The 20,847-nt window shown below is 50.6% G+C and overlaps 1 protein-coding gene across 4 annotated transcripts in view; it reads right to left on the minus strand.

Moving 5' to 3' along the window:
- The window catches only part of SHROOM3 (shroom family member 3), a 69,679-nt gene that overhangs the window by 4,419 nt on the left and 44,413 nt on the right, over nucleotides 1-20,847 (minus strand). For 2 of the 4 annotated variants that reach the window (XM_030272185.4, XM_072928903.1), the window contains exons 3-8: nucleotides 14,047-14,178; nucleotides 8,769-11,988; nucleotides 6,577-6,653; nucleotides 2,829-3,713; nucleotides 1,373-1,858; nucleotides 429-579 (exon numbers count right to left, since the gene is read on the minus strand). In XM_030272185.4, coding sequence (XP_030128045.3) covers nucleotides 429-579; nucleotides 1,373-1,858; nucleotides 2,829-3,713; nucleotides 6,577-6,653; nucleotides 8,769-11,988; nucleotides 14,047-14,105 — 4,878 coding nt within the window. In that variant the 5' untranslated portion in view covers nucleotides 14,106-14,178. Of the gene's footprint in view, nucleotides 1-428; nucleotides 580-1,372; nucleotides 1,862-2,828; nucleotides 3,714-6,576; nucleotides 6,654-8,768; nucleotides 11,989-14,046; nucleotides 14,179-20,847 lie in introns of all 4 variants that reach the window. The other 2 variants (XM_032748297.3, XM_072928902.1) reach the window with 1 other exon arrangement.

Below are 20,847 nucleotides of genomic sequence, written 5' to 3' on the forward strand. Positions count from 1 at the left end.
TGAAATGGCTAAAGTGACTTCACTGAAGAGGAAAGTCCTGGGAAAAAATCTCCTGCACTCAGTGCAGTCACTAGCTGGACTCTGTGTTTGTTTCCAACCCAAGCTGGCCTTGCACAACTGGCTTCACCTCCCCCTTTTCCTTCCTTGCTGTGGAACAGGGACTGCTCCTGACAGTCTGCACACTCAGCATTTGGTATGATCCAGGCCCACCTCAGGGTGGTGCAAGATTGGTACTCAATTTGCAGTGAGTAATTCAGATTAACGCTCTTATACAATTTGGGTCACTCTAATGAAGCTTCATGGACAGCCTAATCGCTCCCACGCAATTTTGGGTGCTGCCAAAAGCTGACATCAAATAGAAATGCACTTCAGGGCTTATTGTTATTTCAGGAATGTGAGCAGCAAACAGTGCTGTGGGCTGAATTTACCTTTTTCTCATTGATGTCCAGCAGCTCTTCCTCCTCACCTACTTCTTCTGGCAAGTCCTTGATTTTATTCAGCAGTTCTGCTTTGGGTGCTGAAACGCTGTAGTAAGCGGGACAGGTGACCAGGGTGACAGGAGCTTCTTTTCCCTCTCTCCTACACCAGAGTGAAAAAAAAGGAAGAGTTCAGTCTGAGCCTGACTTTTCCCATTGTTTATTTAGATCCGTGGTTTTCCAGGACTCCCTCTTTGGTACCTTCCAAGGTGATTACCCACCAGGACAAGGCAGATTCCTGCCATCAGGGGGTGTGTGCCAGCTGCTGTCCCAGCACAGCACAGCCACTGACTTTAAAGGTGAGTGGACACATTCTGCACAGGATTTACTTTGCTGAAGGTCAGCCGGCACAGCTTGGCTGAGGTGGCCAGGCTGACCTTACCTGGCATCATGCAGTACATCTGACTTTTGGATAGTTCTCCAGCTGCCACTTGGAAGTCTCTGTCTTAAAAAAGCCCACACTGGGGGACTTGGGCTGATCTTGTAAGTAGGTCCCCTCAACCCTCCTTCCTTCCAGAATTTGGCCTCTTGTTATGTCTGTGCCTGCCATTATTTTAATCCTGATTTTACTTTACTATCTCTGTTCCTTTGCTTTGGACTGAAATGCTTCAGATTACTAAAGTTCAGATAGCAAAAGCCAGTTATATCTCCAGAGACGTTTCATTTCCTGCTCTGCTCCTAAGCTCAGCATCATTCTCTACACAGCCCAGAGAGGTGAGCTCAGAGCCCAAGCATAGAGCCTAGCTCATGGGAAAGGCTCTTTGGAAATATCCTGCCAGGCCTCGTACCTCTGAACTGCAAAACTCACTCTCACCTATAGACATTGACACAGAAAAATTTGGCACAGGCTGTCCTGAGAAGCAAGGGAGCAGGGAGTTCTGCCCAGCAGTGCTTACGTGTCACCCGCCACTGCCGTCCTGCTGGCTTGTGTCTGCAACATCTTCCTCTTCATGTTGCTCTCCTTCAGCACACTGGTTCCACTGGGGAAGATCCCTTCCATCAAGTCCATGGTTGTTTTCATTTTGGAATCTGGATCCAGGATATCAGCCAGAGACTTGTCTTTGTGGACAATTTCTTTTGCTAGGGCCTCTGACTTAATATCCTCTGGGGTCTTGTTCTTTGCCTTCACTGTGCTGGTTATCATGGAGTCCAGGCTGGCATTTTCCAATGCTGGCTCTCTGGGGTTACCTTCAGGCTGAGTTATGGGCTGTCTGTCAGTGCTCTGAGGCCCTTCTGGAGAAGCAGGGGACTGGTGCTGCTGATCCACAGCAGATGGAGAGCCAGTCCTCTTTAATGGGGTTGGCCAGTTATTTTCACCGGTGCTGGTGCCCAACCCTGTTATCTCCCTCTTGGCCGGGAAAGCTTTGGGAAAGCTTTTGAAGCTGCTATGGACAGAAACATTCTGTGAGATGAAGAGAAACCTACCAGCCAGGACCATTGTGAATACACTGTAAAGGCCTACAAGAAGCGAGTTTTCCTTCTCTCTCACTTGTTTTTGTGTCTCGCTTCTCATTCCAATATGGAGGGTCCACAGTGTGAAGCCACTGGCACCAGAATTGTTTTGTCCCTTCAACCTGGGCACTGCTGGATTGTCCTTCCAACACAGAAAGAACTAGTAAACACCAAGACACTTTGTTTTCCACTGGCAGGCTGGGGACATTGTGCCTTCCTGCCGGGAGTGCCATCCTGAGCAGCCTCTACCCCATTTGTCCTTGCTATGTTGGAAAGCCAATCTTTACTACAGCCCCAGCCAGATTCTTCCCAGATGGGTATCAGAGCAGCTTCCTGGGAGTGAGTGAAGCTGTGCTGAGTTAAACCTCCTGGGCACCTCGCCCAAAGTCCCGTCCTTCAGAAGAATTTCCCTATACAGCCTGACTGTGACATATTTGCATTGTCATTTCTTGGCAGACAGTCACCGCTTCATAACAGTGTTACTTTGTGCCAGGTCTAAAATATATTCTGGGAAATACTAACTGTTTGGAGAAACCCATCATGGATTTTCACAGCTGTCTCTCAAAACCCAGTAACTGGAAGGAGCCAGCAGTCATTCCGGCTCTGTGCTGGAGAGAGTCAGAAGCAACCGCACTGTAATCTGCAGGGAGAACCAGCCCAGGAGTGTTCCTCCATAGTTCCCTGTCCTGGGAGTTTTGGGGAGCATCTGTCAGTGCACCTGCTGGTGGACCAGCAGTGAATCTGTCACTCCCTGTCCCCTGACAATGTGCAAGCTCCCAGCCTGGCCGGCAGCTGGGGGTCCCACGGCCCGAGCAATGAGCCCCATCTGTCCCAGGCCTGCATATCTTACTGTATATGGCCCTGCACCGCCCGAGCCGCCGCGCTCCAGCCCGCCCTTACCTCACGCCGGCCTCTTCTGGGAGCCGGGGGGATTTGTCTCCAGCTGCCCCGTTCCCCTCAGCAGGAGGGGGAGGAGGTGGGAATTCCTCAGTGCCGTTGGGAGAAGTGCAAGAGCTGAGCTCGGGAAGAGGATGGGATGGCGGTGGCGGGGAGAAGGGCGGTTGGGAAGGTGCGATGAACACCTCGTCGTCCTCCTCGTCCTGCAGCGATGGCGGGGGTGTGAGCTGCAGCCCCGACTCCGAGATCCGGAGCTGGGTCATGGCCTGGGGAGAAGGAGTCTCTGGGTCGGAGGAAGTGCTGCTCTGCGTGGGCAGGGACTGCCACCTCTGGGAGGGCTTTGGCCCGGCCGCTGGAGGAGACACCATGGCCCTGGCGTAGCCGCTGTCTTTGGCCGAATGAGCCCACGCCACTTTGGGCGGGAGGGACCTGTGCAGCAGCCCCGCTTTCCTCCTCCACATCATCTCTTCCGTGGGAGTCTCGGGGGATCTGTCCTGGACAGCATCCAGAGACTGTGCCTGAGAGCCCCCGCTGCCCTCAGGGGGAACAGCCTCTCGTTTGGCGTGGTGCTGTCTGTCAGCTGTGCTCTGCAAGTCTGAGGGAGCCTGGGCGGGTGTATTAGGGGAAGAGTGGCCAGGCCCAGAAGGAGTAAGGTTAAGGAACAAGGGTTTAAAGCCTTGCTTTTGCTCAGGATAGTGACTCCTTGCCTCTGTTGGGACTGGGAAAAATGCAGAAGTCCTGCTATCTGGCCTGGAAAGTTCTGAGAGCTTGTGATTCTCAACCAGCGGGGGAGGCCCGGCGACAACCTCTGTGCTGCGGAGGGGATGGGGATAGTAACTTGTGAACGCCATTTTCTCTGAGTGGCTTCTTTCTTTCTTGCTGAAAGACCTGAATACCAAGAGATAGACCATGGTAAGATTAATAACTCATCAATGAACAGGAAAACTTCTTGTGCACCTCCTTAATGGGCAAGTTATCAACACTACCAGAGGCCAGCACCACTGCCTGCTGGTCTATGTGAGGTACAGCTGAGCTTTGAAACTGGAAGCGAAATCCTGAGCCAGACTCACTCCCTCTCACCATCTCCCATCATTTTCAGTGTGTGCTACATCACACACGTGGCACGTACCACAGCAGTAACTCAATGGAAAAAATATCAGGAGAACCTAATGGCTGGCTTCCTTTCCCACTCTGCTTTCAATTTTGTTTGCTACAGATGGAGTGAGTAGCAATTGTTGTAAGATAAACTATTATCTACCATCCAACTCCATTCTCAATTGCTTGTAATTTTAAGAATTTCAGCTCTGTGAGCCAAATGTTCCCATAATATTATCTGCTCCTTTTGGAAAGGTGCCATTAATATGATTCAACTGTCTCCAAGAACAAAGCAAGGCCAAAAAATGCATTATTTTGACTATGGAGAAAACTGAAAAAAAGCTCTTGCAGCCTTGGAATCCTGTTAGAAGAAAGAACACCCTCAGACAGGCAGGTGTGACAAACACCAAAGCCAACACATTCCAACTGCAAGCGGATATTAAGGCTGCAAAGCCCATTATTCCTTCCAGGTCTTTTAGGGTGTTCACATGTGAGCCTGAGAAACAGCATCTGGCCTTTGGACTGAGGATTCTGCTTGGAATCTAGAGCCAAACCTATTTGCCTGTCTGCCTGTTTAGCTGGAAAACAAACTGAGCAGTAATAGTGGCACAGGCAGATGCAAGAGAAGGTGGCCTGGAACCACAAGGCTATATAATAAACCAATAAAACACCACACAGCACATTTTCTCTTCTTGAGATGCATTGTCAAATAATGTCCACACTGCCAATCTGTGATGCTGGAGACTTGGGCCCCAAATTTGTTCTCAGATGGATTGGTACTAATTAAGAATAACTCTGTTAAAGACATGGGTCGTTCTGGCTTTATTCTGGTGTGACTGAGAATAGAATTTGGCAGCCTGTGCCTGGGGGTGGGGAAACTTCCCAGACAGGCTGCTCTTGGTATTGTCTGTGGTTCCTGGACAGTAGCAGTGTGTATTCTTTTCAGATGCTCAGTGTTTGTTGGGAACACCAGATGGTGATTCTCTAATTCAGAGATCTCTCCCACTGTGGAAGCAGCTGTGGGTTCTAAAACTGGTGGAGCAGTTCCCAATGTTGTGTCACACCTGGGGAACAGAGGAACAGCATGTGTGACTGGACCAAGTGATTGCTGACCAAGGTTTCTCTCTCTCAGCCATCTGACTGTTTTCCTCCTCCAGCGGGAGAGGTAGTAGGCATGGTTCCATCACCTCTACAGCACATGGGGCAGCTGTGTCCCAAGGAAACCTGGAAATGTAATTCCTGCTGCCTGCCTTGCCTCCCTGAAGGGCCCATGCATGGAAAATGCTTTTCCATCCTTTTATCTTTTGGGAAATCCAATTCTGAGCAAGAAGGGAAAGCAACCTCCCATGTCCCAGAAGAAATGTGCTTGCAGGAGCACACGGGATGCCTATGCTGCACAAACATCATAAAACGGTTAATGACAAATAATCTTTGTGCAGTGAAGCATGAAAATGAGAAACCTGCATTTCGTGCCCCAGTAAACTTGTTTTCAGTCTGGGTGTTCAATCCCATTACTTGGAAAATAGGTTGGGGAAAATAAAAAAAATAAAAGGAAAGCACAAGCAGTGATTGAGCAGCAGGATGAAATGCCATCTCTAGGAGAGAAGGGGAGGCAGGAGGAACTGAAACAGCTGCATTGTTCTCTTAGGAAAAAACATGAAAAAGTTATTCCAAATCAAAGTAAACAAGTGTGTTTTAAATAATCCTAGAAGGATGTGCCTGAAGGCAGATTGAGACCCTTTAAAACAACATTTATGTGTTCTTAGGGGCAAAAATGGCCAGAAGTAAGATCGGCCAGAGTAGGAGCCTTCCTCAGCCTCCAGCTGTCACTCCCCGACCCAGAGCTGCAAAAAGAAACCTTTGGACACAGCAGTGTTAACTCCCACAGTGACCACAGAGAGGGCTGGCATTTCTTGCAAGTTTGTGAGGAACAGAGCTCCTTTGTGAACAATGCTTTTAGTCCCTCTTGATGGCTTTTACTGTAATGGGAGTTAGCTGTTTGGGCACTCGGGGCTTAGGGCAAACATCTATTTATTATTTAAATGTAAATACAGCACGACCAACTTCAGTTCTCATTAGCTTCAAAACAATCAGGGGCTAAGTGGAGACTTACATAAGTCCTAAGACATTGAGTTTTGTGCTTACACTTTTTTATTTTTAAAAACATTTCTCTCTCCCCTGTTGCTGAGCAAAACATCCTGCCTGGATGAAGGGAAGCAGCCCAAAGGCCAGCTCCCAGTTGAGCATGATTAAGGAAATATTCTGGGTTTAGTCCCTCACTTTTGGGGAGGCAGCGTCCTGGGTGGATAAAACCAGCCAGAGTGGGACATGGAGGCATTTTTGCCTTTAGGATCCATCAGTTAATGCTATCATCCAATGTGAGTTTCAACAGCAGACCAAACACACTGTAGTTACATAAGTGGGAATTTGCTGCACAAACATGTTCACGATGGCACGAAGAGGATTAGATAATAAATTAATGTCTGTGGTGAAAGAAAAAGCTTGTAACAACTTCTCCTAAATCTGTTGGGCACAGCACACCTGGAACTGTGTTTGTGCAGGCCTCAGCTCTAGACAGCCCATGACAACTGCTGCTGGCAGGGGGATGGCCAGAGCTGGCCCTGCAGTGACACAGGGGACACGGACACACACCCACCTGGCTCCTGCGCTGACCACGTAGAAAGGATCCCTCACCATGGGGCCGAACTCACTGCTCTCCCTTCTCAGCAGCTCCTGGGGTACCAAGACAGTGTCAGCAGCAAGCAGAAAGCAAAACAAAATACCAAAACACTGATGAGAATGCCTTCCAAAGCCTGAGAACAAGTCATTCCCCATGGCTATCCACTCCTGCCTATCTCCAAACAAATTCCTGCAGTGACAAGTGCAACGTGATTTGTATGCAGCCTGAAAGGAACATTAAGCACTGTACACAAGGCCCTGAAAAATGAACAGTGAGGCAGAGAAGTCTGCTGCTAAACTGGAAATAACATTTCCCACAAAAATATCTGGAAAAGTGAAAAGAAATCTAATAAATAATAAAAAAAACTCGCTCTGTTGGTTTGGCTTTGTCCCCCATGTTTGTAGCTGTGGGTTTGCATTGGAGATGGATCAGAAACAAACCTAATGAAGAAAGCACTTCAACATATACTTCCCTTTCAAACAGACCCTATGGATTGGTGTATATACTGGAAGTCAAGTTAGGATTTAAGAACAGGGTTTTCACAAGTGCCTTCCTGCCTATGCCACTAATCCTCATTCCACAGGTGGTTACAACTAAACCCCTCTGGGAAACAGTCCTAAGGGCTCTCCCCTCTTCAGTGCCTGAATTAAGACCCTGTGAGCAGATCTGCAGTGCTCTTGACCCTCTTCCTCACCTTGGCTTCCAAGAGGCAGAACCTCTGCTTTGGCTGCTGAGTGTATGAACAATCAAAAATGAGCCAGGAGTGGGAAATAAAGATCTCAAGAACTGCCCTGTACCTCCTGCCTGGTAAGAACTGGGCAAGGAAAAATGAATTGGGGCTGCTTGTCATCCAACCTGTCACTGAAAAGTACACTTTGGTGATTTTTCTCTTTCTGGATGTCTGGTTTTGTTGCTGCTTTGATTGTCAAGTGTGACAAAATGTCACAGATGGGCCCGGTGCCTGGCTGGGGTGGAAAAATACTGATGGTGGGATGAGACAGGGGTGGTTCTGGAAGTGCATTCCCGGTCACTTGATACTCACAGGCTACTTTTTTAATTCACTCTATTTAAAGATGTGGTGTGGGAGCTGAGGGAGGATGTGTAGAATGAAGCACATAATGAGTTTGGGAGGGCAGATTCTTCCCCCCACCCCGGTTTGGTCCATTTGTGAGATGCTTCCCAGAGCCTCCTCTCTTGTCACTTGACTCAGGACCACTTCGTTGCTCCTGGATAATCTCCTCTGGAGTGAGTGCAGGAGTAGAAGGAGATGTCCTAGATCTCAGCTGCCCTATAAGTATGTGAGCCTCTCCAAACACTCAGCCTATTTGGGGCTAGGAGCCTGTCCACACATTTTGGTTGTTTGCTGCCTCTCTCAGTGATGAACGGAGCCTGACATGGAAATAGGGATGGGGCAGCAGACCCAGCACTGCTGTAAATCCATGTGGCTCGACCAGTTGCAGTTTCCTAAATAGGTCTGAAGAGATTTCAGCCAGCTGAAGAGCTGGCCTGGGCAGTTGCTCTTTAAGAATTTAGCCTGGTTCTACTGTTTACCATCATCAGAGTCAGTCGAATTCCCCATTTGTGACATCAGTGCGATGTTCCCAACCACCAAGCAGGGGACCTGGGAGGGCCAGGGTCTCTGTTCAGTCTTTTCTGTGATGTTTCCCTCCAGGGCTGGAGGCTAAACATAATGGTTATTTGGCACTGCCTCTGCCCAGCACTTCCCAGCACTGTCAGGCACAGTGGGAGCCACGGCAATTCCAAGCAGCCTCTAATCCTCTCTACTTTGCACCAGGAAAATGGGCTGAGGCAATCACCATCTTAGTGGGACACTCCACCAGAAAAGTGCTCAGTGTTTCTCCTGTGCTGCCAGCAGGTAAAAACAAGACACCTCAGATGGGATGTCCAGAGCAGCAAGAACATACCAGCATATGCACTGGAATCCCAGCATCCCTGACACCCCTGACACAACCCAGCAGGGACAGAGCTGAACCCCACCAGTCATCTTTTCATTCAGGTGTACTAAACTGCCTCAGCACATGCTGAATCTGTCTCTAATCAATGGAGGCCTGGCCATGACTGGACATCAGCCTGTTATCTGACATCCCCCCCATTCCCTGGTTCTGAGATCCCCACTCGTGGGTGCACATGACCCCGTTCCCACATACCTGGTGCTTCTTATCCGCTGTGGGAGATGACCTGGAACGTATGTGGACAGGGACCGGCTGATTGTCGTACCTATCGAGCAAGTCTTCCACAGACACCGATTTCCCAGATTTCCTGGCAGTGGAGGGGGTTTCAAAGACCTGCTCCTGCTTCCTGTAGCGAGGCTGGCCCTGCATACCCAGCAGGTCTGTCTGTGTGCCTTTGGTGAGATCCGATCTGGGTCTGTAATCCCGGCACCTCTCTGCTTTGGGCCGGCTGGTGACCAGGCTGTCCTGGCGTCCTGGCACCTTCTCATCTCCGCTCGTGTCCAAGTAGTCCGTCAGCCCAGGGGGAAGGGTGGAAGACATCCTTCCTGTCCTGGATATCCGCTCTATGGACTCTCTGCGGCGGTACAGGTTCTGGTCCTGGAGGGAATTCATGCTGGAGGCGGAGGAAAGGCTCTGGCTGTCGGGGCCACCCAGCTGCAGGTAGGAGCTGTGGGAGCGCTCCCGGAGCAGCCCCATGTCCTGTGAGGATGGCCGTCGCCCCATTTTGCGCTCGATGTAGTCGGCCAGGGCGTTCTGCTGGAGCTGCTTGAGCTCTGGCTTGGACAGGCTGGCTGTGGAGGAAGCTTTGCCATCCCTTTCAAAGATCTTGCGCCGGTCGGCCACCGTGTTCTCTGGGAAGATAAAGTGGGTGCTTTTCTTCTGGAAGGAGAAAGGTGATGGCTCCCCATCTGAGATGCCCACCTGATTCATCTTCTCAGGCTCTGAGTAGGAGCGCTTCTTCTGCTCCGCCGTCAGCCGCTTCCGGCCCCCGATGCGCAGCACGTGCTGCGTCCTGGTGTAGTCCAGGCTGGAGAAGCCTCCTTCTGTGGGCGTGATGCTGTGCCTCTCCTTGGGGGTGTGTGGGGACGCCACCGTGCTCCTCATGCCCACGTGGGCCGAGGCAGGTCTTTGGGGCACCTTCTTGGGCGTGTTCCCAAATGGGGGGCTGATCCGCCGGAAGGAGGTGGCCCTCAGCACCCTGGACTGGGCATCTTTGATACTGTTCCTGTAGGCCCTGTTAAACAACGTGTCCAGCTGTGACCCGTGTGCATCCTGGACATTATCCTTCCAGAGGATCTCCTTCTCAGGCTCACCTCCCAGCTGGAATGTGCTTCTACTCCGTGGAAGCTGAGCTGCCCTTATTTGCACCTCGTTGTCAGGACACAGGCTGTAGTACTCACTGGGTCTTGCCTGCTTCACCGAAGCCACCATCTGCAGCTCGACGGGGCGCCAGTCAGCCTCTTCCACCTTCCCGTTTCTGACAGACGGGCTGGAGCCCCTGCCTGGCTCACTGGGCAGCTTGCTCCTCATGTCCTCCGGGCTGTGCACAGAGCACCTCATGCTGGAAGGCTGGCTTGTCCTGCTTGGCCCATAGTGCTGGCCAAAGCTCGGAACGCCAGCGCTCTGGGGCCAGGGAGCGCTCTGCTCCCGCTGCTCAAACTTGTTGACCTTCTCCAGCACCGAGCAGTGGAGCTTACCAGCCTCTGGTTTGCTGTAGGGAAAGCTTTGGGTGCTGCTAGAGCTGAGCCGGCTCCTCCCGAAATCTGAGGTCTTTGGGAGCTGAGGAGAAGGGGTCTCTTTGCTCTTTGGCTCAGCAGCATGGAACAGAACCACACTCGTGCCCTCCTCCTCCTGCCTCGTGAAGGCCTGGGGGTCCACATCACTCCACTGCCTGTGCCCCTGCTCCCTGTGATCCTTCTCCTCTCTGCTGCTGCTGTTCAGGAAGGACAGTTTGGTGTTGGAATAACCCTCACCCAGTTGTGTCTCCCTTAGCTCAGAGCTGCTTTGCCTCCTGGAGCTCTCTGGGATGTTCTGCAAGGAAGAGAAGCCATACTGCTTGGGCTTGCTGTGACCCCATGGGTGGGCAGCCCCAGGGTCTCTCTCGTTTACCTGTGTGCTGCCATTTTTCTCCTCCTGGGATCCAGGCGTCCAGTCCTCTTTGGGCTGGTAATGGGTTTTCCTCTCACTAGCATCCCTCAGCTGGGGTTGTGGACCCTGGAAAATGGGCTTGGAGGCCTGTGTGGTACCCGTGGTCTCTTGGTGGCTGTGTGCTGCCTTGTAAAGGGGTAGCAGCTCCTCCTTTCGTGACACAGCCAGGCCGAGCTCCAGGCCTGCTGCGCTGGGAGGTTTCTGCTGGATGAGTTTGGCTTCGTGCTTTCTCTCAGTGGCAGGGGGCTGGTAGAAGATGGTCGACCTGTTTGTAGTGCTTTGGTTTCCATTCTCATCCAAACCCAGGGCGCTGCTGGCTACAGCCTTGTCGCAGGAGACCGGGAGGGCTGTGGAGTACCCACTTTCTTTGGCCAGAGCTGGGTAAAGCGTCCCGGTGCTGCCGGCAGAAGGCCGGGGCACCTGGGCGTAGTGCGGCTCTGGGGAGGGAACGGCATAGACACCGGTGGGCAGCAGGGGCTGCCCTGGCTGGGCCGCCTGGGAATAGCTCTGCTTGGCCTTCGTGGTGGGGCTGCTCTCCGGGCTCTTCTCCACCACGGTGTGCAGGTGCCCTTCTCCGAAGGGCGGTTTCAGCAGCGGCCCCTGCGACAGGGAGCTGATGAGCGGTGCCCAGGCCCCTTTTGGCTGGGTCCGGCCGGGCTTGTTGGGCTCAAGGCCGGTGCCTGAGCCGGGCCTCTCGTGGTGCCTGATGGCCGCGTAGCTGTCGCTGCGAGCGGGAGGCAGGGGCGGCCCCTTGGAGGGCTGGCTCTTGCTGTCCGAGGGGCCCTGTGCTGGCTGTGCCCAGGAGGAGGCAGCGTTGGGCCGGCTGAAGGCGTGCAGCCTGCTGTGGCTGCGGCCATCACCGGCGGGGAGCAGGGCCGAGGGCTTCACCTCGTACTCCTGGGAGATGCGCTGCTGGGCGTCGTAGACCGTCCGGACGTAGCGGATGTCCGCCTGCCTCATGCCCTCCGGCAGACCCCCGCGGGACTGCGCGCTGTCCAGGGAGCACGAGTGCTCCTTGCCCAGCGGAGCCACGGGGTACTCGGGGATGCTGGAGTTGGTGGAGAAGGAGCTGTAGGCAGAGTCTCTCTTGCTGTGGAGGTGGGAGAGCTGGTCGATGCTGTTGGTGGATTTGGCCGGGGACAGGTGGCAAGGGTGGTAGGCAGGGGAGGAGTGGTCCAAGCTCTCCATGCTGCCCCGGGAGCTGTACTGATCGGGGCTTCTCCTCAGATAGCCATGCTCGTACGCAGAGAGATCGCTGGTGGAAGAGCTGGGGGACAGCGAGAGAAGAGTGAAAACCAGCAGAGGAGAGGCACAACAACTTATAAGTGAGCTCAGAAGCAAGATGTTTAGTTTTGAGATGAAAACCCATATTTGGGCCTTGTTCCATCCCCTGTCTGGAGTCATCCCAGTTCACAAAGAGGAACTGCTTGACGTTGCAACACATGGCTCTTATTTACCACAGAAGGGTGGGAGGGAGATACAAACAGAAAGATGGTGCATCTCTGGAGCCAGGGAGGATCGACCCCACCCAGCAAACCCATCCAAAGCCCTTGGAAAGCTGAATGAGCGCCGACGCCACTGAGGAGGAGGAGGAGAGGAGCACAAGGGGCATTGTAGGGGGAATCTAATCTCTTTCTTTTTTTCCCATTTCATTTCTTTTTATGGAGATGAAGGCTATGCCCTGGCAGACTTCCTGGAAATTCAGCTGTCCCAAGGATAGTTTGTTTGCTGCAAGAAGACTAAGCTGACAAGAGGAGAGATGTATTTGCCTGTGCCTGGAGTAAAGTGGGGTGCAGCCATAGAAACAGTCTGAGAATTCCCAGGTAGTCTGCACTGCCACGTCTTCTTGTAGCTTAGCAGGTACACCATGGCACTTTCTCTGAGGTGTCCAAAGAGGACTCATGGCCACCAGAACAGTGATCAAAAAAGAAGGCTATTCAGACATCTTTCTATGCATGGGAAGGGAGCTCTTTGTGCCAGTCACAAGGGAATGTCATAAAATTCTGCAGAGTTTGCTCTGGCTAATCTCCCCTTCCAGAGTCAAGCAAATACACTGAGGACTGGAGAGGGCAGCCTGAGGATTGCACTTTTCTTCCCTCTCTCCTAGCTTCCCTTCCCTCAGGTATGACTTTCTCTAGTTCCCTGTGCAACGACATGTGCTGTCCTGGCAGAGCCACAGGGAAGCAGCTGGAAGGAAGGGGCTGTGGCAGGACAAGGCACAGAGCTGGAAGCTGGCTCCAGATCACATCCCAAACAAGTGACAGACCCAGGGGAGAAGGCGGCTAAGGAGGAGGAAAGGCAGAAGGAAGGCTGTTCACAGCAGCTCTGCAGACAGATGCAGAGGAACACAGGCAGGAAGAGATATGGCAAATCTCAGGACGAAGCTGGTTTGCTCATTTAAATGCACCACTCTATTTTGGATTCAAATAACCATCTCCCTGGCAATGGCTAGCACAGGCCTAGCCAGCTGGCCACTAGATGTTCCCCGTGCTCCTTCTCAAGCACCCAGGAGACAGAGCTGTGCTGCCAAAGGCTCTGCCAGGAACTGCCTGGGAAGCAAAGCCCCTTGGTGGGAAAGGAGTATGCTCCAGCAGGAGCTGTGTGGAGGCCACAGACCAACACACATTATTTTCTGCAACCGTCTCCTCACTTTCTTTAATGCTCTTTTTTCTCTTTCCTCTTCTCTGCCAAGGATCAGTCTAGCCAGTAGAAGAAAGTGATGTTTCAATCCCAGAGTCTATAATGGAGAGCTTCAAACCCTTCTGCCTCTCCAGGGAAAATCTTCTAAGGGCAGAATTTAAACTTGTCCTTCCTCAAACTGCCCTGCACGTTCAGCTGTGATAGAGCTGACTCCTGCAGAAAGCCTCTGCCAAACCAGGAAATCCCTCCCTGAACTCCTCACCCTGGGAGCACTGTCACTGATGCACTGTTGGCTGCTCTGTTACACTGACAGTTTCTGCTACCTCCACCCTTTTCTCCCTTTTTGTTCAACAGGCCAATTTAGACTTTGGATTTCTTTTCCTTTGCTGGCAAAACAACCACGCTGTGTTTCTATATGGGGGCATCCACAGAAAGCTCTACCAGCATCCTAGCAGTGGGCTCCCATTTTTGTAGGAAGGGGGACTTCCTAGCTGCTAATCACCCCACAGAGCACTGTGAGGAAAACAAAGCCACTTTATCTGGGAAACCAAACAGGAACTGAAGCCTTCCTAACTCTAATTTGAATCCTGGCTGTAAACCTGTCCAGCTGTATGGAGGAATCTGGTACCATTTTCCCACTACACGTTTGCCCCCTCCCTTCCCTCCACAGCTGTGCAATACTTACCTGGAGTGGTAGGACTGATGCCAAGGGGTGCCAAGCGTACCCTGAGATATTTGCATCATGCTGGGATCGGGCTGGTTCTCCGCGAGTTTACTTGAATGCCAGGAGTGAGGTCGGCCTGGAGTTTCACTCCGCCTAGGTGAAAGCAGAAGGGGTTTGCACATCAGAAACAGGCCAGCTCTCCCCAGGAAGATGGATGAGAACTTAACTCCAACATTTAAACTGTTCGTGCTCATTTGTGCTTCACTGCTGTGGTTTTGTCCATTCCAAGCAAATCTCACAATAACCACGTGTGAATGTCCCTGACATTCCCACAACACGCTCCCTCTCGGATTTGCACAAGTGGGTCACTGAATGCCAGGAGGGGGTGGAAGCCTGCAAAGGGACTTTTGATCTCTCTTTGGGGCTGCTAAAAATGCAGGACGAGACGTGACAACCAAGTGCCGGCAATGTGTGTCCCTCACATCCCACCCCAGGCAGACAGCTGTCCCCAGGGTGTGTCCCCAGGCGTGGCACGGCTGCCCTTTGGTGCCTTCAGTCACCAGCGCCAAGGCCTGTGTCTGTCAGCCCTGAGGAAAAAAAAATCCACTGACTCCTTATTTAAAGCACAGAGTGGTGCAATGGAAAGTCAAAGCAGGGGATTAGTGATTGAGTCCCCTGAAGAGGCCACACAGACTCTCCTTGGCCCCAGCCTTGGGCTTGTCCTTAATCCTCCTGCTGCTTTCCATGAGGGATCTCTCCCCTGCTCTAGCACTCATTTCCACAGTTTCTCACTCTCTCCCTGGGATAATGAGGAGCAGCACTGGACTTGTGTCCTACTGAAATGTGACAGCTTGCATGACAATTCTGCATGATAAATTTCTAAATAAATGCAAGAGGAGGATATGACACATCTTTAATCTTTGTCTCACTGAAAAATCCATGTTGATGTGTACAGCATGTACTGAACACATCAGTAAATAGATTAAAATGCCCTTGGCACACAGACACTGAGAGCACTGCCTAAGATTGAAAAGAGGAATGGTACAGGAAAGTGCAAAAAGTTAAAAATGCTTTTTAGGGTCAGGTCCTTTCCTAATACCTTTTAACATCATCACCCACTGATGTTTGATATGGAAAAGCATAGGCAGAGAGTGAGAGGCAGAGCCATTTCTCCAGCATTTCTTCCATACAGATTTCAGAAGTGCTGTTTTTTTCCTCATTGTCTGCTAAAAGAAGGAAGAAAAAGGGACATGCTTTTCCCTTTAATACTGTTGTAGCAGGATTTTCTTAAGGGAAACTGGACTGGAGGTCTGCAAAGGCCAAGCTGAACCCAACACCACTTTACCTTCATGTGTGTAGGTGTGTTTAAGACAGAGCTCTTCTGTTAAGCTCCTTGCCCAGAAAACAAGGAACCTGGCCAGATGGGAAGTTGACAAAACTGTTTATTAAGCATAACCCACATTCTTACCTTTTCCACTGCAGACATTTAAAGACTGTAAATACTTTAGTGGATTACAAGCCATCAGCATCAGTTTTCTGCTTGGGAAAATGAATGATCCCATGCAAGGCATGTTATCCCTTGGTTTGATCAGTAGAAACAGTGAGGGAGCTGTGTAGCCAATCATCTGAGCCACAGGTATTCTAACTCTTTTGTTTGATATCCTTGTCATAATATAACACATGCACAGCTGTGAATTTTAGTCACAAGACACATGGTACCAGCTTAGCAGCTCTGTGTGGGATAACCTCACACTTTTTCCACACCTACCCTATCTTGGAAATGTGGCAGATCCTGATTGATCCCAGACCAACTGGCTGAGTGATAAAACCTGCAAATGCAGCAGCTAATGCCAGACTTGAGTGAAGGCAAATAAATCATTAGATCTTTACCTGATGTTACTTTGGTGCAGCTAAGTAACAAAACCAGGAGCAACAGGTGAAACTTTGGCTCAGGAGGCTGTAGGTTTTAAAACTGCAGAACTGTCATAATAACAATAACAAGAATAACAAACCAACCTCATCACCTTATCTTTTACATATTCTGTACTGTACTTTTGAAAGTGTCTGGACAATCTTACTACTGACAAATTCTCCCCTTCAAATAATAGACTAAGCGATCCCTGTGTTGTAAATGCCAAGGCTGGAAAAAATGACTCCTGGTTCCTCATGGACACTTGCAGTGATCAAATAACCCAGGCATCCAGGTCAGGCTGGCATCATGACAAATGCCTGGGAGCGAAGATATCCGGGGAAGTCAGCAGGACACGATGCAAGGCTGGCATCTGTAACCCAGACTACAGACCAGGTACTGCCAGTTCACACTGGAGACTGGAAAGCCAAAGGGAAAGGGATAGTCTAATCTTGTCCAGCTGCTGCTATCTGGGTGCTCCCTGTTGCTGTGCTGCTGCTAGTGTTGGCAGATGGAAACACGCCTGGCCCAGCAGAGGCTCCTCAGCAGCAGCCTGGCACACTCTGGGAGCAGTCTGGGCTGCAGGGACCACATCCACATCTCCGAGGCCCTTCACCAGGAACCGCTCTGCCGCTTGCTCTTATTAGCAAGAGCTGAGTGTGCTCTTCTCTGTAATCTTTGGAGATTATCTTTATATCGCATGCAAAACGGGAATGGAACATTACAAAGACACTTTGGCACTAACTCTACAGATGAATCAGCATCTGAGGCTTTCTTCACAGTGCCACGGAAAGGTTATCTTCTTCTCAAGGTTACAAAGTAAGAACATCCAGGCAAGTGTAGTCAGTCTGATCGCTGTTCTTCACGTACTGTTCCTTGCCTGTTCTGGAGTACACGTACAACCTGAGTGCTCTGCAAGTTCAAAAGTACTTCAAGCCCAGCATCCTTCAGGAGTGCAGTCCTTCAGTGTGAAAAGGCCCATCTTCAACCAGAGCAAGCAACCTAGCTTCTTCAAATTTCCATTTGCATTTTTTCCACATCCTTAGAAAGCTAATAAGTGAAAGCCAGAGACGGATGTTGTGGCTGATTAACCAGCCACTCACAGTCATCAGTGCCCCAATAAACTGATCTTCTTCTACTCCCACCAGCTCCTGGGGAGCTGTTTTCACCATTCTTACATCCATCAGAAACATCATCCAGGTGGCTGACAGAACTGTGAACAATGCTTCTTGTACCACTGACCTTGTGGTCATTTTTTTCTGTCCCCACAAGGTCCAAACCCTTCCTCAGCAGAGACAAAGAACGATGAAGATGAAGGCAGCAAAAACCTTTCAAGGAAAGCAGAATCCACCTGAGGATCCAGGCAGGAACAGTGGTCACCAGGACACACCTCCATGACCTGAGGGGATGGCTCTGACTAGCGGCTGGTGTTCATGTGTCCAAGGAAGATGGGATGGGGCGGAGAAGAGAACTAAGGCCAGAGGGTCACTCCACCATCACTCACAACCCCAATCCCTGTGGATGTGCTTCCCTCACCACCCCTGTGGCCAGGTGGCTGTGTGGGAGGTTGCTGGAGCTGGAAGGGAATAGCCATGGCCTAGCCCATCGTGTGGGGAAGGGGGAAGGGATGGGGCCCTGCAGCACAGACCCTCCTCCTGCAGGCGAAATTAAAGATTTGGATGCAAGTGCAAAGCTGGTGCCTCCTGGATCTGATCCCAGGCACTGAGTCACAAGAGAGAAAACCAAGAGGGCAGCTGCCCATCCTTACCACGTCATTCTCACAGCAGTCAAGATTTCAAGCTGGTAATAATTCTAACCTAACAAAACCCATGTGGCAGGGGCATTATATCCTAAGCCATATCCTGTGCATGCAGCAGCAGGATCTTTGTACACAGAGAGATCCTGATCCCAGCAATTCACCTGTACCCTCCTTACAGGGTGAGTGTGCACCTGCACCAACAGAAAGCAGAACAGCCATCTGAATTCTCATCGGGACAGACCTGTCTCCAAGATGGACACATCTAAAGGAGCAGGAGCATGACAAAGAGATGTTTTCCAGACACCCAAACGTGTGGCTGCAGCCTCTCTGCCCATCTATTAGGCAGGAGATGAAGGAAAAAGTAAAGCACTCAGAAGCCTATTAGGATTTCAACAGAGCGAGGCCACAATCTACTCAAAGCAACGTCGCTCTTAATTAAGGTTCAGTCATGGTTCTAAAAATAAGCAGAACAGACGAGGCCAATTAGAAAGGAGTCGGACCAGAATGGCGTCAGCTTGGTGTGTCTTTCACTAAATCTCTCTTTTTAGGCTCACTAAACCCTTCTGGTAAATTCTGGGGCAGGAAGGATGTGGAGTGAGCTCTGCCCCTTCACAATTTTGACTAAAAAGAAGGAAGACACATTAGAAAGACCTGAAGTCTATGAAATGTTATTTCATACCATGGATCTTGGCTAATAGTGTCTCCTCATCTATAGGGGAAAGGGAGAACTATGTCCACACCCCCCACCCCTTAATGCTCAGATGAAAACTTTCCCTAAGTAAAAAACACACTGAAAAACCCTTCACTTGAGCACACCTGGGTGAAATGTGTCAATATGCTCAGTGATCTCATACCAGGAAACATCCTGCTTTTCCACAAAATGTTCATTTTGCAGCTCCTGCACCTGTGTGGTGTTTCTGGGTGACACGTCAGACAGCATTTGTTTTTCCCCATGGACGAACATCACTGGGGATGTCTGGGTTGTATCAGACCATGCCCTGAGTGCCATTTGGGAACTGGGAGACACATACCAATCTCCCTGAAGTCTCTCTGGGACCAGGAAGAAGGGAATCACAAATTTCTGCTCAGAACTCCTACCATTACCATCACGAACTCGTTGGGGAAAAAACTCCCCTCCATACCACTGGGAAGAGAATCCCTGTGTGGAAGCAGAGATGACAAACATGTATGTGGATCTAGAGAGAGATTTTTTTTCTACTGGTTTTTCTGACTGAAGCGCCCTCAGCCACAAGCTGCAGATGGAAGTGCTGGGACCGCTCAGAGGTGATGGCAGCTGTGAGCAACAGGCGCTCCTTCACTGAACTTAGGAACAGTCAAACATTGTAATTAATGATTATTGGTCCTGCAAGTCACACCTCTGTGTTATCACATATCTCTGGGAACCCCCACGCTGTCTTATCCAAGAAAGAGGCATTTATCCAGTGTCCAGCAAAGGAAACAGAGTGAGGGGCTCGCAGCTGGGCCGTGCACTGCGGCTCCATCTTCCCTTCACCCCAGCGTGGGGTTGACAGGCAATATTTAGACTGAGGACTTTTCCCTACACAAAGAAAGGGTCCCACTGGCATTCCTTGACACTAACCAGACACAGGCTTCAACAGTACAGAGGTGATGTATACAAACCTCACTCTTCCTGATTACTGGGTTCAAGGACGTTGTCCTACTGGGATCTTCTGACAGGTTTCTGTTTTGAAGATAGCATTATCAAGCAACAGACTAAGTTTGATTCAAATTGCAAAATGAGGAATATTTCACATCTCTGTTTTGAGAAGTGCTTGCCACCAAGACAGTCCATCTCTGCTGCTCCCACAGGGCTACAGCTTGGACATGGAGAAGCCACGAGAGCCTTCAGCCTGGTACCTAGACCACACATAGCTCTACAATAGCAGGGGAACACTGGGTTAAAGACTCTGCAACTTTCTTGTTTCTGTAATTTTACTCTGTTTCCTTTGCTGGAAAAAGAGGAAGAAAGAACAGACATGGAAAAGAAGCAGCTGACTGACTTACAGTCTTTGAGGAGGACCCTATTATTCCCTGTCTTCTCCAGGGATTCACATAATCTCTCCCAGAGCAAGGGCAGAAAATCCTTGCAGCCAGAGCCTGCAGTGGCTTCCCTGCCTGCAGCTCTTCAGAGCTGCACTGATTTATCCAGACTGATGAACTGGCCCCACGGGCTCAATTCAATTAATTTTTTCTCATTCTTCTCCAGTCAGTAAATTACTTAAAAAGACAGAAACCCAAGCATAGCTTAGATTCTTTCACAACCCAATATCCAACACACAGCAACTTGCAACAGGAGAGACTTGGAAACAATGGAAGGAATGTGTTTCCCTCTCCTCATTCAGTGCTTAGGAGGAACTGGGGGGCTGGCAGCAGGAACGCTGCCCTGTGAGCCCGATTATCCAAACGGAACGTGGACAATGAGGCACGGCAGGTAACCAAGGGGATCTGCTGGGCAAGGCTCCAGGCAGCAGCTGGGCTCTCCTCTGAGCTACAGGGCTACAAATCACAGGCAACGCTCGTGAGCTCCACATCCAAGTGTGAGCTCCACATCCAAGTGCTCATGGAGGAGTGATAAACGGGACAGAAGCAGTAGGGCCTTCAGGAGGACGTGTGGAGGATGCCAGGGAACTGCATCCACTGCCTGGGCCAAAGCAAAGGCTGCTGAGTCTGAAACACCCTCCCATAGGTATATTCTTATACATTAGAGCAGCTTCCTGTTCATAACTAAAGCTCCAGCCTGGGTCAAACTGAGATGTGCAGACACAGCTTCCAATGCCACTGGAAAAGTAAAGCTAAACATTGGGCTTTGCACCCAAAGGTAAATTTATCCAAGTGAAACACTAAATTTTGGAGCTTCTGTGAAGATCTGCTATTAAACTGTTGGGCAAGAAGGCTTTGCAGAGGGCATATGGTGAATGACTCATTGTTACAGGGAGATGGTTCAGCCTCTAAAATCTGCTCTGTCCAGTGCTGGACAGGGTTAGCATCCATGACTGCCTACAGTGGCCAGAAGCTGGAGCATCTCCACTGAGATCAGGGAGGTTGCTCCAGAGGTGCATCCTTGCTCATAAGATCAGAATGTGGAATTCCCTTCTCAGCTGCTCACTCACAGGCACTGGGCCACATTTCTGCC

The sequence above is a fragment of the Taeniopygia guttata genome, chromosome 4, assembly GCF_048771995.1.
Source record: "Taeniopygia guttata chromosome 4, bTaeGut7.mat, whole genome shotgun sequence".
In the NCBI taxonomy this organism is placed as follows: domain Eukaryota; kingdom Metazoa; phylum Chordata; class Aves; order Passeriformes; family Estrildidae; genus Taeniopygia; species Taeniopygia guttata.